This window comes from Serinus canaria, chromosome 5 (genome assembly GCF_022539315.1).
Source record: "Serinus canaria isolate serCan28SL12 chromosome 5, serCan2020, whole genome shotgun sequence".
In the NCBI taxonomy this organism is placed as follows: Eukaryota; Metazoa; Chordata; class Aves; order Passeriformes; family Fringillidae; genus Serinus; species Serinus canaria.
The window spans coordinates 47,679,179-47,698,316 of NC_066319.1; the positions used below are offsets into that span (position 1 = coordinate 47,679,179).

General features: G+C 43.7%; 1 protein-coding gene across 2 annotated transcripts in view; it reads right to left on the minus strand.

Moving 5' to 3' along the window:
- CLMN (calmin) overlaps window positions 1–18,087 on the minus strand; it is a 69,509-nt gene extending 51,422 nt beyond the window's left edge. For both annotated transcript variants that reach the window (XM_030239982.2, XM_030239981.2), the window contains exon 1: window positions 17,933–18,087. In XM_030239982.2, the coding sequence (XP_030095842.1) occupies window positions 17,933–18,014 (82 nt within the window). In that variant the 5' untranslated portion in view covers window positions 18,015–18,087. The remainder of the gene's footprint in view (window positions 1–17,932) is intronic.
- Between the last annotated feature and the right edge of the window lie 1,051 nt (window positions 18,088–19,138).

Here is a 19,138-nt window from a genome sequence, read left to right on the forward strand (position 1 = left end):
AGTGTTTTTGGGAATGAATGATCCCGGGAAAAAGTCAACAGCCTGGCAAGGGCTGAGGAAGCACTCAGGCATCTCCCAGCCTCCTCCCTGAAGTGCTCCTCAAGGACTTTCCATGCATAAATAAGCCAAGGTAGGATGAACTTTAAATAGGCCTCGCCCTAAACAGTCAAATAAACTAGGGAAAACGTATATGTTATTTGTAATATTTGCATTTCAAGCAGTGAAACTTCTTGTTTTGATGCATTATACATGCTGGGATTACTAGCAAGCTGCAGACTGGGTGAGTATTTTATGTGTTCCTTTAAACCATGAAGCACAGATGGTTGACTTTGTTCAGGGACTGGGCATCACTGGGAAAACTCAGGTTATGGCAGTACAGCTAAACAGTGCTCTCCTGCTTACAAGTGTAGTTTAATTTATCCACTTACTACCTCTCAAGGCCAAATTTCACATTTTGCAGCTGCAGTCAGGCTGGGCCTTGGCAATGCTGTCACTTGTCATTCTCAGTCAGTCACTGCTGTAACCTCACTAATTTGTGGCCAGGCTGTTGAAAATACAGTGATGTATTCACTGTATTGATTCAAGCAATTACCCTGTAAAAATGAAAGAACTTAATTTTTTTCTTAATGGTCACAAATTAGATTTTTAAAAAGCATTATAAGCAAGACAATAAATAAACTGGGTTGATACAAATTAACATTGAATTCGTTTGTTTCATAGTCCAGTCTGGAAACATGACCACTTGCACTAGGCTAATGTCATTGATTTCTGCTGCTCAGATAAGCATGCCACCAAAAAAAGTCTGAGGTGAGGTGGGAGCTTTTATTAGGCCAGCAAACAGGATCAGGAAAAAGAACAAAGTAACTTATCAGCCAGCCTAAAAAAAGGCATTACCTCTCCCTGCAAACCTTGCCTTGCTTATACCATGGCACTAAATTCACTGCTCAAATATTTCTCATACTATCAATTAAATTTTACATTTACTAGAAGTCCAAGAGCAGCCTCAGCTTATAATTGATTATGTTAACTAAACAAGATTTTCAGTGCAGGAGGGCAAAGGAAGCATGAGAACACTGGTACTGGAAAACACAGCTTGTGTCACTTGGCCAGCACAGGCTTGGAATCTGTGAGCTCCCCCACATGCTGTAATCCCAGCATCCATGGAGAATCCCCAGCAGCAAAAGGAAGGGCCTGGGGAGCAAATTACCTTCGAGCTGACACTGCCCAGCATTACCATCTAGAGTGGGAGGGGCTGTGTCCCAAATAACTGATTTGAGAGATGAGCTGGCTCCCTTGCAGGCGTGCAGGATTCCTTGGGGACTCCTGAGAGGAGGCAGCAGCAAGCTCCTGAAGTGGCTGAAAGTCATCTTTCATTCCACACTCACTGCCACGGCACTGAATTAGGAGAGCATTTTCTGTGAGCCTGGAGGAATAATTGCATCCCACGGACCAGCAGATGAACAGGTAATGTATAGCTGAGGGGCCATGTAGGCATTTTCCCTGGAGCATCCTCGAAGTCTGGAGAGGCCTAATAAACTGCTTACAGGAATCACTAAAGGTGTACAGCTATTAAGTATATAACCCTGCTTTGTCAGCTGTAAACATACCCACAGACATGTGCTGGTCACTTTCCAGCATCCTTGTTATTAGCAGCAGCTCAGGCATCCCCAGTGAGCTTCTTGTTGAGACAGAAAAGCAGGAAAATACTCTTCAAATTAATTCCTAGCCTATTTTTGTTTAGAGTAGCCACACAACTCCTCCTCCCTGCCTCAAGGCGATGTCAAAAGCAAAAACCGGAATTACAGACAAATGAGCCTCAGCCCCGGTGCTCGGGCAGGACAGGGCTCTGTCTGTGCTCAGCCTTTCCAGCCTCAGTGCTCCTCTGCCTGCCCCTCCCAGCACAGCCTCCAGCACCAGCACCTGGGAATGAGCCCAGGAATTGATCCTGGTACCAAGCACATGCTTGGCCCAGCTCTCTGCATTCAGGGTCCCCTCCTCTGCCACCCTCGCTGCTTTCTCTGCATCCACTTCTGCTGTCAGCACTTGGGTCGACTTCAAGCATGCAAGGGAAGATTCACACTGCCAACACCTTGTCTCAGGTAGAACACCAGCAGAGGAAAAACGTATCCTTAATTCAGTTTACATTTAACTGCAAGCAGCTGAGGCAGAGCCCCCTTCACTCTTCAGGGGAACCATTACACCAGCATCCAGGCTGACTTTCAGGAAAGTTACCTCTCATTAACTTTTGAGGGTACTCATGTTGACACAGCCTATGTTATTGCTTAGCTGCAGCAGACCAGAGTGGCAGTGGCCACGTTTATGGCTCCATGGTGCTGTAAATAAAGGCTGAACCTGTGTTTTAATGGTGGCAGGTGGGCAGCAGCTGTTGCTGCTGAATGCCCTGCAGATTGGTATTGCTCTCACAAGGGAAGGCACTGAATAGCCTGAAGATACCATTGTCTGCAGCAAGCGCTTTCTTTCGTAAACACCACCTGAAAAAAATCAACCAGCCAACCAACTGAAGAAGTTATATGTTGGAAACTAAGTAAAGAAGTTGTATGTTGGAAATAAATGATGAAAAGGTTTTCCTGTGCCTCTGCTCTGGGCATCAGGCTGTCAGATTTTATGGAAGGGCAAAAAAAGATATTACTTGATCAGAAAGAGCATGTTAGAGAAAGGAAAAGCAGGACACAGAATAAAATGCATAATTCATGGCTTGTGAAAGCCTTGAGGCAAGACCTTTCGGACTTGCTAATTGCTTTGCTGAGAAATAGGCCAGAAGCCATAAGAAGGACTCCTACTGCTGGGCAAATGATTGCATAAAGCATTGCAACATCCACCCAGGGACTTCCACATCACCCCTCCTGCACAGGTGTGCTGCTGGCTCACCTGGCAACATGCCAGCCCAGGACAAGTGTATGGGATATCAGGCTGATCCCAGGATCTAGCTGTAATTCTGGTAGGTAGCTCTGTGCATTCAGGTTTTTGAACTGCAGGCAGCACATTTATATAAACTGGCTCCAGCCACTCTGCAGCCCTTGGAGAACCCTCACTGTGTGCTCAGAGCCTTAGCATGCAACTCTGTGCACGAGAGACAGGCAGAGATGAGCTGTTCCCCCACTGCAGGAGCCAGATTTAGCCTCACTGAGCTCAATGGCAAAAAATTCAGTGGGTGCAAGATCAGATCCCAGTTGCAGGCAAAGAAATTGATATGACAAGTAGGAAGGATGAAGGCAGCTTAAAAGCTTCTAGTTACTGAGGTTTGCCCAAGTACATGGTTTGGTGGATTTAAGTAAGGAACAAAGCATCAAAATCTTTTGGCTTCCTATATTATAACTACCTCCTCCTCCACGTTCCCAGTGAGCAGCTTTGGATTTTTTCATCCCAGCAGGCAAAACCAGAGGATTTTGTCTACCTACATTTTCAACTCTCTCCTACTGAGATTCCATCATTTCAGAAAACCCTGCTCTAGCCAATTCTGTGATAATATCTTGCTGACCACCACCAGCCACCTCTTTTCTGTGGTAAACCTCACCAGAATTTCACCTTAAGGACCTAAGAAAGGCTTTGCTATTGCTGTTTCCGTTTTTTTACCAAATCCAGTAAGTAATCCGCTGTGTCTGAAGAAAGATGGACTTGCCCCCAAAGCGTAGGGATCAGGCACCTTCCTTCTACACCAGCTTGTCCAGCTTCCAGCCCCTTCAGTCCCCTTCCAGCCCCAGCATGTTCTTGCTGTCCTGTTTTAACTGTCTCCCTTCACAGTGTCCTTAGAGAAGTCTAACCCCTCAACTGATACTCTGAATCCATCAACAAAAAATTCCCTTTTTTTTGCCCTTTCCTGCCCCTTTGGTATTATTTACTGATGTATCAAAATGACCATAAAAACTCATTATTAAAACACAGATCTGTATCTTCCATAAAGCAACTTATCTCCATGAGACTGCAGAAGTAAAACTACTGAAAGCACAAGAAAATAAAATCTGTCCCTTAATTGTACTTTGCTCAGTCATATTACATCAATTAATTTACGGAAGCAGATTAAATTTTTACTGCTAATATACTTATTTTATTACTTAGCGATGTTCCATCTATTTCTCAGTGCCAAGAGTGCTATGAAAAGAAAGAACTTGACAGAGATGAAGAAAGAATAAGATGATGAAAGATCCCTGGTCTTGACAGGTTTCAGGGGGAAACCATCAGTACCAGCTTGAGAGTATGAATGAAGCTATCAGTTAGTGGTATAAAGTTTCAGAGCATATAAAACACTTTTTTTGTAATACCTCAAATTACATAATGGTAAAAAGACAGATTGCTTTGCAATACTTTCTATGTAAGAACCTTAACTAATATTCCATAAATATAAACAGAGTCACAATGAAGGCAGGAGAATTCAAGTAGCAGTTCAGACATCCATGGTGAAGTGCAGTGAGGCTGAGGATCCCCAGCCTTACATCAGACTAAAACACCATTCCCAGCTCTACAGGCAAATAACCTCCAAACTACTTTATAACTGATGTGCAAGCTGATTCAAACCAAGCTGCAACACACTCAATGGGCAACTCTCTCCTACACCTTTTATAAACCTGCCTGTAACATTTTATCTCTTAATGCTTCCGTCCCTTAGGTTTTGACATCTTCCAGTGGCATACAAGGAATTCACAGTTTCCCCAAGTCCAGAGGTTCCAGGCCAAATAAGCTGATGAATGTCAAAGCATACGGAAGTGAAAGTGGGAACAACAGAAAAATGTCACTTAATCTGTAAGTTCCACCTTCAATACATGTTGGTAGCTCCCACATTGGATGTGAGGTCAATAAGCATTAGCAGGAAGTAATGTTTGGTGAGATGTATTTTGTTCTGTGACCTACCCATTTGGTCCAATTGAGAATGCAGTAAAAGCAGAATGGGTCCATTGCAATCACAACACAAAAAACAGGCTTTCACTTCATGCAAAGAATACTAGCACAGATGGTGAATCCACATTTTGCAGGAAAATCCATGTGCTTCCACATTAATGAGACATGGGTCAGAAGAACACAGCGTTATACACTGTCGTCATTATGGCAAAAGTGATTTGTTGTCCAAGCTTAGGTGTCCAGATGGTACCGAAAATACTCCAAATTTTCTATAAGCACAAAGCTTTCACTATAATTAAAAAATGGTTTCAGAAAATATACTGGTTTCTCTGAGTATTTCTAATTCACTTTTAAGTGCTGAACGTGCCATGTATTTTGCAGTACTTGCAGTGCTTTAACAAGAAGGACAAATTTGCATTGGAAAACCTCAAAAGGCAGAGCTGGGGAGTGATGGCACAGGAGAAGGGACATGGGCAGAACCATCACATTCCAAAGAGCAGAAAAGAAGGAACCAAGAAGCCAAGAGCTATATGGTGCTTCCTAGGTGGATATACTAGCAAGGTCTTCAGAAAAGAACAGGTCTCTGGTGATGCAGGATGTCACAAAAGCAGAATTACAGAACCAAGTGTTCCACATTCAAACAGTTAAAATTAGCTCCGAGGAGGAGCAATGGCCCCTTCTGATTCAGATCTGGTTTAACCCCCTCTGTCCACAGGTTTATCCATACTGGAACAAAAGCAGCTGGATTTTGTAACTAAGTTCCATTATTAGCACACTATTTTCTGATAGAAGCCTCAAAAATCTTCATAGAAGCTTGCAGTGAAATCATTGCTTTATTTTCACTTCACTCTAGCTGACTCCCACAGGTCAGACTGTATTTTTTCTCTTCAAAGTAAATTGTACAGCTTCTCTTAAAAAGCTCACTTTTGAAAAAACAGCCTAGAAAATACCAGGCTAAATTTGACAGTTTTCCCTTACATTTCAAAGCCAGGGAAGAGTTTTTTTCTGGAAGAAACTGATATCTTTTCTACTCAGGAAGCCTGAAAATCTGCTGCATAAAAAAAAATGAGTGGAAAGAAAAAGAAATAAATAAACTGCCAGGACAGTATGTGGGTGGCACGATTGAGTCTTTAATCTGACAGGTGTATGTCAGCACTTCTTCAGAGTCAGATACCTATAAGGGGTCTGATTGTTTTCCTCTTGTTATTGTACTGTTTCCTCATGAAAGTCCTTGTTTTTTAGGTTAGCTTCTTGCCAGTCTCCTTGTCTGATGTCCAAAAAGAGAACAGATTAACAAAACAAAAAAAGCTGATGCCTTTCTTCATCAATGTATTTGCTCTTCTAAGTGACTCAAGCAAATTCATCTTGAAATTTAAAATCCTGTTGTCAACCATGCAGTAGACAATGTGGTCCAAAGACAGATTTACAGACTGGTAACCAAGGAGCAGACAGAGGAGGTGGCTGCTCTGCTGATGGATATAAATAGAAAAATCCTAGTCAACAGGATATTATTGTTCTTTGGGGTTCCCAAAGAAGCCTTAAGTGATGGATCAGCTCCTATGCACATGCTGATAGCAAGCCAGTGCCCGTGAGCAGTGGGAAGAACCTGCCCAGGGAAGACTCGGGGCTATTTCAGGACTTACCAGGCCTCAGCACTTCCCATGCTCTGGTAGAAAACAGACTGAGAAGTTGGGGGGAAGGTGCCCAGCAAAGCACCTGTCATTTATTCATTCCTCATGGTTTTAATAACTCATCTCTAAGAACGAGACTAAAACAGTAATGCTTCCCTCTGCTCGTGCAACGAAACCAAGCCTAGATGGAGATGACCGAACAAGAACCAAAGAGCTTGAGAAACTGGGAATAGAGAAAAAAGAAGGAAAGGAATCTTCCAGGAGAAGGTCAGAATGGCTTATTTATCAAGCTGTAACTCCACAAGAGAGCAGCTGCAATTTGCTTCAATTCAAGGCAGCGAACGCTCTCGGATATCGCAGAGCTTCCATTATAAACCACTTCTAAAGGTTAGGCAATTAATTGCCTCATTCCTCTATGACCTTTGCAGTAAGAAAACATGGAATCTGACTGCTGTCCTATTTCTAATTTTGTTTTTATTAACTCTCTGATTTCTTTCTCTTGCAGAACATATTCCTATGATCACCCAGGGCAGACACACATCCTTCCCTACATTCACACAAGATAAAAATGCCTCATCCATGCCCTTGGCAAGCTCTTCCTTAGTCTTCCTCTCTACCCCACCGAGCTCTTTCAAACTTGTGCACAAGGCAGACAGGGTTTCAGGACAATAGATATAGCACTGCTCTCTGTTAAAATAACATTTGGGTAATTCTGAGAACTGAAGAGCATGAATTGACAGCAAGTTCATGCTGGGACAAAATTTAATCTGATTCATTTATGCATGCGAGCAGAAAGCTTTTATTAGCATACATTTCTCAAAGAAAACAAATTATAGTTCCTGGAGATGCTCATCATTAATTACCCTCTTCCATCTAGCAGGAAGTTTTCTTCCTTCCCCAGCTTTACTTTAGCTTCTTCCTAGAAACACATACTGAAAACAAAATAAACAAAACTTCTGTAACAAGCTCAGTGAACTGAAAGCATAGTACAAAGGGCCAGAGGGAGCACAGCTAATTTGGATCTTAACTGAGGTGACTCCAAAGCCCTTGAAGGAAAAAAAGAGTTTTTACCTGAAGATGATAACTAGCAACTCATAGAGATGATCAAAATGAGACATCAAAAAATACATTCCCTATTTCACAAATAGGGAAAAAGTAAAACTAGGCAGGTTTATACCATTCTACAAAAATTTTGTTCTTCTTTCATTTAAAAAACCCCAAATCGAGCCAATCTGAAATCTGACTGCAGTTAACCTTCACACCAACTGGTGTGCACTGCACAGAACACCAGCAAGCACATGCAAACCCAGAGGGGAACCACCTGCCACCACACGTGAGAGCACCACGTACTGGGTTGAAGGATGGGTCTGTAGCTTCATGGCAATTATCAGCTTGTGAAGGTTTCTACAGAGAAGGCAGTACATATGTCACATGAATTGTTAGGGGACACTGTTAGCTTTTGCTGTAATACAGTGAAGGAGAGAAGAAGGTGTGAAGAAAGGAATTTGGTCAGGTAGTTCCAATGGTCACCTTGAAAAGAGAATACCAAGATTCAAGGCCTGCTCCACCAAAATTTACCATTTTCATACATAGAAAAGCATGTCATTAGATTCTCTGGATAACTTAAATCAATCCTCTGGCTTTCCTGTACCTTTTATCCTCGAGCCTAACTTAAGGGTGTCATCTAGAGAAATACATTAAAACCATGAGACACTCAGACACTAAAAAAATAGAAATAAGTCCCTGCTAGAATGCAGCAGGAACACAGTTTCAGTCAAAACAAACACAAGGCAGTAAGAAAGAAAGCCAATGGGCATCAATATTTTCTGAGTACCAGAACTCAAGTTTGGACCCTCTCTGTAAAACCAGAATTCCTAAATGCTACTTCCACATCCATAACAACCCCTTCAGTCTTTAAGGATGCTGCATGCAAGAATAAACATGTGTAGCAGGACCAGAAAGCCAAGAAGAAGTGGGCAGCCCCCACCAATCTTTCTGTCACGGGGCCATCACATTAGCACATTGCGCTGTATTTTCCATGCAGCTCCTGTGTTTAGGCTCCAAAACTGATCATTAGTATGATAAATTAAATGAGTGGAAACTTTGGCTCAAGGAGCCCAAACTGCTGCAGCTCTGAAGTCAGTCACTCTTCCTAAGCTTTGGTTCATTAGTGAAATGAGAATATAAGAGGTCAAGTGAACATCCAGTTCATAATTAAGTGCCTTAATGACAAAGCTGTTTACTGGCTTGAGTGACGCAGCAAGGGGGTCCCATCAGCGCTTGCTGTGGGCATCCAGGCTGCTTCTGCAACTGGCTTTCCTAATCAGCCCCAACATAAAAGCTGATTTATGTTGTTTTTTTTTTTTTTATTTACTCATTGTGCATGAAAAGAGCTGAGATCCTGCATGAAAAAAACATTGCTCTAGAGCCATCTGTGGGATGGGCAATGAAATAATGCTTCGACCTTTCCCAAAATTAAAGGGTGTCAAGGGAAAGGGACTTGAATTAAAGGGACTTGAAAAGTACTAAGATCTGACCAGTTAAAACAAAATCTGAATATAATTTGCTGTGTTAATTAGTTTCCAGTTTTGAGGCAGATGGATATCAGCTTCCTAGGCCTCCTCAGGTACACTGGCATCTCTCAGCGCCTGAGAACAGCCCCTCTTGGCTGGGTGGGGACAGGAATCATGCACTGTCCTTCTGCAGAAATGGGCTCCCATCACCAGGGTCAACCCATCCACCTCTTCCTGACTTCACAGGAGTCACACTGGTGCAACCTTCAAATTCTTAAATTAAAATAAATTCATGATGACTGATACTGTCTGCTGCAGCTTAGACCAAGGTTTTTACAGCATCCCTGTGCTAGCAACCAGAAGATGGTGCTTCCTCTCTTCATACACACAGTTGTTAAATGAAAACCTCCTATCTTCTTTAATCCTTCTGATAAGGATAAGGAAACACATAACATTTTGAAGTTTTGAAAGGCCAGCACTTAGTACGTCAAAAAGACTGTCTACCTCCACAAGAAGAAATGCAGTTTAGCCAGTAAAAATTCATACTCTGTCTTCTTTCCAATGTCAACAACCAAACAACTTCTGCAAGAAGACTGAGCACAAGTTCTTTTAACTAACATCAACTCCCTTAACAACTTTTTTCTCTGTAATGGGAAGAAACAGAAATGCTCAGGCAAGAGTCTAAAACTTCAAATCCCCCTTTGTCCTGTATCCAGAGAGATCTTTAAAAAAACCCAAACAAACAAACAACCAAAAACCCAAACCAACAACAACCAAACAATGAAAAGAAAAAAACAAAAAAAAAAAAGAGAGCAACAGGAATGAAATGTTGTTCAGTGGCACTAATCATCAGGCCAGGAAGTCCCCTCCACAGCCTGAAACCTGAGAACAAGGAGAGGGACCAAATGTTTCCCAGCTACTCTTACCAGTTACTCTTGGAATTACTCAGGTTTTGTACCAGAAACAGGCCTAGGGAGTACCTTATCAAAAAGGGAGAGTCAATGGGAATTTTGTCTCTGAAAGATCATCTTCTCATTTGGGCAGGATTTTTATGTCTCACCAAGTTGAAGTATGACATGCAATACCGGCCACATCCCTCCTGCACTATCTAGATTTCTGAGGAGCACACTCTTCCCCATGGGCCTGCTTCTGTTTGCTTTGTTACTCTCCCTGGGCAAACAGCCAGACAGATTTATGTTTCATTCCTTGTATTTAAGACAATAAGTCTGAAGTGGACAGTTCATACTATGTTATTTATAAATGCTATATCTTTATTTAGTTACAGCTGCGTTCATGTTTATCATGAACATCAGTAAGAGCCAGAAAACTTTAATCATGTGTCCAGATGCAGTCATATGAAGGATCAGATTTTAAGTTATCTTCACTGGCACTGCTTTCTTTTGTCACAGAGCCAGGTCTCTCTTGCCCTTCGTGTTTCTCACTGAGGCAAGAGAAGCATAATCAGCCCTCAGTTGTGAGCTACCCTGACTGCACGCACCAAACACCTATTGACATACATTAGGGGGTTCTTAAAAGGACTGACACAAAATGGCAAAGTACTTCTGTCTGGCCATTGGTGCACAGCAGAAAGACAGCCTGTGCACATAACTGCTGCCTCTGCTTTGGCTGCAGTTCAGAGCTTCAGCTGGAGTCCTGTGAAATGGACACTTCAGGCTGTGATACGGCTCTCACAACACATGAATAACACGTGGCCTCCCAGTCTCAGGGGGTTCAGGGCACTGTTATGTGCATCTCTTGAAGAAAACTTAGGAAAAACGGGCTGGAAGAGTAAAAATGGATCTGGGGCATTCCTTGGGTATGGGTAAAGCATCTCTGACCTTAGCAGGGCTCAAGAGGAACTCAGACATATGGAACATCTAAACAGATGTGTTTCCTGGTGATGGACACTACAGAAGAGCAGCTTTGGACTCTACAAAATGCACTCATCTCCACAGTCTTAATTATGATAAAATGAAGATCCAAAAGGATGAATGCATTAAATATAAAAAGGACTGGTATCCAAATCTTTGTTTTTAAAATGAGCTCTGTGATGACATATTTAATGAACATTTATTTTGTAAACAACTGGAGTTATATTATCATTACACTACAAAAAGAGGAAAAGCATAATGAAGTAAATCAACACTAGATTTGCTAGAAAGTCTAGAAAGAACTCATTTCTAACTGCTAACAGTAAGAAATGCTAATATTAAAAGCATAAAAAACAAGGTAACTCAATCTTCACAAATACACTAGGTCTGAATTACACTGACCAACATCAGGAGTAACTTTCAAGATACTAAGGCATAAAATACATTTTAATTTATGTCTGAAATTAATTAGCGGAAAAGTAAGAGAATCCCTCAAAGTATTTCATTATTATAACAAATATGTCTTGAATCATGCTATTAAATTAAGTAATGGGCACAGGATTAGAGTTATCTTTAAAATGTTTTTGATAACATCTATTCAGATTCAGTGGGATTTCTGGTTTTAAAAAGAAATCCTCTGCTTAAAGCTTACAGGTCCACAGGCATTCACTCTCTAGCTATCCAGGCTGTTGCTATTACAACCATCCCTGGAAGATGCCAATTTAAACTTTGGTTCATGGCTATACAGCTAAAATACAGCTCAGCTCTTTGCACAGAAATATGCAGCAATTAAAATGAAGTAAAATTCATCCTGCAATCCTCCACCTACAGTCCCTGTATTTAACTGGTTGGGGAGATATAAAAATAGAATAACAGGTACAGAGACATGTAGAAAAAGACACTTATTTCTTATAAGGTGCTGTGATGCCCTTCACCACCCCAGCCCTGACACACATTTCACTGCCTATCTGGTAATTTCTACTCCTGAGTACGTTTTTGAGATCATTTTGACTTCTACATGACAAGACAGATATTTGGCTCTTTCCCTTTAGACATATGCCCCTAAGAATCATTCTTAAACAACAGTAAGGTTCCACAACTTAGGACGTAAACAAATAATGTCTAAATGGACACTGACAAGCTAAAATGCCCAAGGTTGCTTCTTCTAGTCCAAAAGAAGTCTGTCTTTAAAAGTTAAAAAGGAAATCAAGTCATCTCTTTGTAATATTTTCTAAATAAATGCTACACATCCTTCAGAAGGCAAGTGACATAACCTTGAAATTGTTCTTAGGAGAAACAAAATTGTTTGAGTTTCTGTCCAAGTGGGCAAAACAAAAAACAAGCAGGAGAACTATGAAAAGTCCATTATATTTTTAAATCATCACTAGTTTTAACACAGTGTTTTGAAGACTGTCATTTTTAAGCTATGACTTCAGGCAAGTGACATGATCTGAGGTCTCACGAGCTCTCCCGATGCTGAGACTGGTCAGCACTTGAACAAGAGCTCACCCAGGAAAGACAGAGAAGGTGATGCTGGTAAGTGACAGCACATCAACCCCATGCCTGGAGTCAGGTCCATGCAGTTTCCAAACAGAATCTCTCTTAAGACAAAGTGTCAGTACACAAGTGAGTTCGTGTGACTGGGGAGCTACTGGGCATGATTTGAATTTGGTGTCATTTCATCCATTCAATGGGACAGACTACCCAGACTTCTAATTTGTGAGAGAAATTAGGCATTAACCTTGTTAAAATTGCATGCTGAAACATGCAATCTGCACTTTGTCTCACCTCTTACTGCTCCTTTATTTCAGTGCCAGGGTTTCCTACATCTGGAGCAGGTCAAGCCTTCCCTCCGTGGCTGACAGGTACTGTCAGGTAAGAGACTGCCCTTACCAGACCATGCCCACTAGGACACTTGGGTTTCCAGCATTAACTTTTGGCTGCTCATCTCATTTGTGGATCTGAATCTTTATTTTGGGGATTCACATTTATAATTCTCAGTCCCATTTAACTTAATTTTTTATATAGAATAGGATCACTTTGTAGCTGTACAGTGCTTTGCCTAAGGTTCTCCAGACAATTTAATCTTTCCAAATGTCACCTGAATCTACAAAGATCTCCACTAAATGAACATGTCTCCAGGCAGAATGAAATCTTGCTGAGTATGGTGACAAGTTATAGAAGAGTTAAAGTAATGAACAGTTACAGCACCTTACTTTTGTCAGAATGAATGGATACATTAAAAAGATTTCCTTCTACTTGTGAAATTTCCATGTATTTGAACAGCATGTCAAACTACAGCAAACCAGTTAAATGCTGCTGTATGTTGTAATTAAAGGAAAATTATTACTCTGTAGTTAAGTGCAAACCTCATTAAAAATAGGCCTCATACATAAATAAAGAGAAAAGTACAGACAGAAACGTTTTCAAGACTGACTATAGCACCTGCCTTTGGTCATCCATCAGTGATGCTTAAGCCCCCACAAAGTAAAGATATATAGATATTCTCACTGCCAGAGTTAACTTGTGTGAGTTAGGCATTGGTATTACTTCTTGAGACAGAAGCTTCAGAATCTGTTGCCTCATAAGATGCTGAGATTCATGTTAGTGACAATTATAGTCACTACTGCTGTCCAAAACTTATGAACACTAGATCTCAAGGATCCAACCAGGAAGTCAAGCAAAATCAGGGACTCTATGACTGAGTGATCCACCCAGAGATATAAACTATGGCAAGGATGGGGAACCAGTGGGGCTGATATTGTTCAGGTTATTTCTTCCAGTCTGTTAACCTTCTTTTTCTCCATTATTTCTGTCAATGCTACAATACACTCCTGTGTAGCCCTCCAAATAGGAGGCCAGGTACTCCTCAGCAGAACAAGAATGAGGCTCAAGAAAATATTGCAATCCACAGAAACCAAGGAATAAACATGTACAGGTTTCTGTGAGTTCTGGATCAAACCCTGAGTGAGTAGTGACATAACGAGCAGCAGGGCCTTGACTTGTCCTCTGACAGCAGAAATGCAGAGTTCTACCATCCCAGCCCATCTACTCTATAAAAAATACACAAAATGAACATTCAAACCATAATTATTTTAAAGTTGTGGTAGCAGCACTTGTTTCCCAGAGATGATACATCTCACTGCACAATTATTTATCTCTATATATAATTTCATTCCAAGGAATGTAAGGGAAGATATGTTCTGCTCAACACACTTTTAGACTATTGCAAAGCACACAACCAACATATCATCTAAATGAGGATGAGGATGTTGCTTCTTTCTAGCAAGTGCAATTCACCACACAAGGAAGTATATTTTTGATGATCCTAAATCAAGCTTCCAGTAGGGAAGATTTAAAAATATTCTTGTATTGTAACAAAATGTTCCCAATGGTGTTGTAATGGAAGAAAGAAAGAGGAAAAAAACCATCTCCTGGCAGGAAATTAATTATTGAGCATTCCCCTGCTTGACAATGCGCTCCTACATTCTGTGCAGGCTTTCCATTTTTCTCTCTCAGTATGTGGAGAAATTCACTATGGAGAATATACAACCAGAACAAAGAGCACGAGGGTATCAGTTTATTAAATGCATTTAGAAACCGAACACACCAGGAGGGAGGGAGGAACTTGGTTTGTGCATCACCACACCTAGTGTTTATTCCTTCTTTATATTCCTCTCTCCTCTTCTCCATTAGATTGCCATTTCTGCCTCTGTTCTCTGAAGTCACCTCTGTTGAGAATGGAAGAATTGTGCCTGGCTTTTAGCATCACTTAGCTGACACAGTTTTAAAATGTCACTTCCTACTTTTAAAAAATAAAATAGAAAATCTCTTGATGGAAAGGGAAAATAGAAGCCCATCATTACATGCCTAATAATATCAAGATGTAATTCCATTTTTAAACTCATTCTTTTTTTCCACCCCCGAGTCCAGCCCATTTAGTAAATTTTGCCCCTTGCTGTCAGTTTTAGTCTCCCTATGACAGAGCTGAAAAACCCACAGCGGCCATAATTTCACACATGACAGAACATACAGTTCCTGAAGCTACTTCTGCAGCCAGCACATGCACCTACAACATCTCGATTTGGTGGGATCATACCACTGCAAAAGCTTCTTCCTGAGAGCAGACACTTCCCAGTAATTGGCATCTTGGACTCTTCCTGGATGTGGAACAACCAAACTAGAGAGGGAAGATGCAACAGACTGAAACAACATATGCTATCTTCAAATAGAACTCATGTCAGCAATGCTCTATAGCTTAGCTAAGGCATAAAGAAGAAATTTGCAAGAGAAATAAACAATTTTGGCTTTTTAAAACAGAGCCAGAAAGGGTATGGAGAACTACTACAGCAGATGTCTGTATGATTCCTGCAGAAACCTTAATATCAGCTAGGCTGCCTGGGACCTTCTCACTTGAGTCATCAGCACTTGGGCTCTTCCAACTCTTCCAGGCTGGGCAGGATGGCTCGGACACAGCGTGGCTGCACTGCCCCTGTCTGCCTTGCACACCTCACACTTCTCTGGCTCTCTGCATCAGCCCAGACATCTCCACCCCTGCATGCACACATGCCATTGTGTGCATGTGTTCTTCATATCTGCAAATATTTAGCTGCTGCCTCCCATCCTCTCCTTACTGCTTCTTGGGTCTGTATTAACATGATGGGTTCCCCAGAGAGCAGGAGGGACCTCCACATACGCAAAATGTCCTGGTGAATGGGAACATTCTGGAATAAGACAAACCATCCCCTTGACACTCTAAACACAGATGGTGTTACAAGAGAGTGCTGCAGGAGCTGGAGATGCAGCAGCAGAGAGGGACCTCCACTGCACGAGGTCCTTCATGTGGCTCTGGGCAGCAGGGCCTGGCAGGGGTCTCTGATGGTGCTGGTGGAAAGGCTTTGTTGTCCTCTGCTAGTTTTTCATCCCTTGACTTTCTAGCACATCAAAGCTGTTAATGATTCTGCAACTGATAGAAAATGATACTAGCAATTATTTAGATGGCATTGTTTTGAGAGGAGAGAGTGAATTTTGAATTGTAAAGCAGAAGAAAGTTTAATTACCACATATGAGCATAGAGCATATGCTGCTATTTTACAAGAAACTGTTCTGAAGAGAAGCACCATGCTCTGCCACCAAGCTCCCAAGCGACAAAAATCACACTCTCATGAGTATCAGACTCGCCATCTGTAAAATGTTTTTCATCTCTGGAAGATAATGTGAGAACTGCGTGTTACAAATCATATCTTTTGTGACAGCTATTATCACTTGCTTTGGAGCAGCACCTTAGAACAAATGTTTTTTCTGCCCTATAAGAGCTCACGTGAGACATGAAACTTCTTAAAAACCTACTTAGTAGTGCAAGCAAGGTGATAATCAATATATGTTTCAAAATTCCTCTTGGATGATAAGAAGAGAACAGGAGGTTTTTTTCATGAACATAATGTCAGTCAAAGGAATTTGCTCTGTAGGATGACATTCTCCTACACAACTACAGGAATTTTAGATAAGGCTGTGCACATTTGTACTGTGTGCATCTGCATTTTAAGTTCCAGAAAGGGAAATTAACCATTCTCTCACAAATGACTGAGAGGCAAAGCCAAAAACATACTGCTCTTTCTAGGAACAGATTACTTTTGTATTCCTTCTCAGAAATGCCTATGAATTAAGGATTAAACTTGGCTTAATGACTACAGTTTTGAGCAGCAAGAGATCAGAGGCAGGCCAGCCATGTGAACACAGAGAATAGAAAAGGACTGAGAGAGAAGCCAGAAACATAGAGCTACAATGTAACGAGAGATTGTCAAAACCCAAGGGGAATGCAACCTGGAATCCACGGCCCTGACTGTGCTCAAAATCTGAATTTCAGAGGTTAGGATGATGCAGGTCAAAATGATGTGGAGTGACCCCATCAGTAGCTAACTGCATTAATATGGCAGAGCTGAAAGAATGGCTAATTTGACTCTCTTTTCTGATGAATTATATATCTTCTATAATCAATCCAAACCAAAACTAATTTCCAGCAAGTCTACTGCTCTGCCAGTAGACAGTGCCTTAATAAAATTATGCACAGACAGGAAGAGATAATGACCCCTGAATCAAGTCTATTATTTTTATGGAACATGAAGATACATCGCAGTATTATGTGAGCTATTGATTAAGATCAGTATGTTACATTGAACAAGTTGTTCTCTCATAAACCACTTCTGTTTTTTTCCTCTTCCATCGAGTCTTGCTGTCCTTTCCATTCACGAGGAGTTACCTGGTGAGGGGCAAACATAACTTTGGAGGAACTACTACTACGGCTACATTGATACCGATCTACATTCAGAGCCAGGTATTTGCATCCCTTCCGCCGGCAAAGCCTGCGGAAGAATAGGAGAGCATCTCGCAGATCCAAAAGCTCTGTCCATGTTTATTCAAGAGTAGCTGATTAGAAGACACATTAAATTGAGTCCTCTGATAGTTAGCGGCTTCCCTTCAAATCGCGGACCCGGAGCCGTGCCCTGACCGCGGCCGATTGACCCCAGATGTCCGCAGGGGAGCGGCGGGAGGGCTCTGCCCGCAGCCGGGTCGCCCCGGCCAGGCCCCGCGGGGACCCCGCGCTGCGGTTCCGCTCCCCCCGGCAGGGCGAGCCCCGGGCCGCCCGGGCCCCAGATCTCCCCCGAGCCCAGCCGGAGCCCGCAGCCCCCGCCCCGACAGCCCTCGGGGGAGGCTGTGGGTGGCAGCAGCGCCCGGGGACACACGACAGTGCCACCCCCGCAGCATCCCCAGCGCGGCGGAGCCCCCGCACCCCGTCCCCGTCCCTGCCCCGGGGCCGCTCGCCCCAGCGCCGGGATCTCCGCGGCCGGACGGGCAGGCTCCGCGTTCGGGGGAAACTTTGGCCCCGCCGACCTCCTCCCCCGGCCCGGCACCCGCGCCGCCCCCGCTCCGCGGAGCTGCGGGAGCCCGCGCTGGCGGCCCGGGGTGCGGCGGGGGAGGAAGGAGCGGCGGGGGAGCAGCGGGGGCCGGGGAGCGGGGCGGCGCGGGGGCGGAGGGAGGGGTTTCTGCGGGGGTGTAGGTTTACCTTGGAGGTTCTGCACTCGGATGTCGCTGATGTGCCCGATGAGCTCCTCGCGCTGGAACCAGTCCCACTCCTGCCCGGCCATAGGGACGCGGGGCCGGGGCCAGGGGGGCGGCGGGAGCCGGCGGCACCGCCACCGCCGCCTTCACCGGCACCGACGGCGGGCGCGGAGCGGAGCGGAGCGGGCGGGGGAGCGGCCCCTCTCCGCGGCCGGCTGCGCCCCGCCCCGTGTCCCTCCCTCCCTCCTCCCTCGGCTGCCGCTCGCCGCCTCCCTCCCTCTGCCCGCCCGGCCGGGGGCGGCGGGGCGGAGCGGGCGGGGGTCCGGCCGTGCCCCCGCCGCAGGGAGCACCGTGCCCGCCGCCCCTTCCTGCTCTCAGCGGCGGCCGCCAGGCCCGGCCCCGCTCCGGACGCCCCCTCGGGCTCAGGCGGGGACCCCGCGCCCGTCCCGCCGCAGCGCGCCCCATAAAACCGCGTTTATTGCCCCGGCAAGGGGGAGGCCAGTACGGCGAGCGAGTGCCGTACCTGGGGACCGGAGGAGGGCCGTCCCTAGAACAGTGTCATGCACCCACGGCAGCAATGGAAGAACAAAAGTATGAGCAGCAGAGGGGTTTTCCTCGAGGGCATGAAATCAGTGCCACTATACATTAAAAACACTGACAGTTGTATTCTGATTTAACTTGCTCTTGGTAGTCTGTTCAGGCTCTCAAATTTCCTTTGAGGTGAATTTTCACATTGACTGTCTTCATGTACACCGATTTTCATCCAGCTTGGACAGTAATTGTTACCAAGGCCCTTCGGTGTCACTGAGATTTGTTCTCTACAAACCTGATGAACAGCTTGAGCATTTCATTTGCATACAAAGCATTTCATTGCAATATACCACTATTTGTACCTTCGTGCAGGTAAACAGCAAATTTTGGCATGATCCAGTCAGACCAGTACAGCATCAAGAGCTAGACTAGCAAAACACGTAAGCAAAATCTACAAAGTTAAATATAAACAAACTGGGATCTAGAAATTGTGGTTCTTTCAAGTCTAAAGTGTTTATGTGATCCCAAGCAAACACTCCACACAACCAGTTGTTTCACCCAGCTCAGGAATGCGTCACTCTTCCCACAGCCTGCTCTGGTGATTTTGCCATTACGACTCAAAATCAGATGGAGATGGTAAGAAAGCAAAGTCATCCCTGAAGCATCTAATAAGGATTCG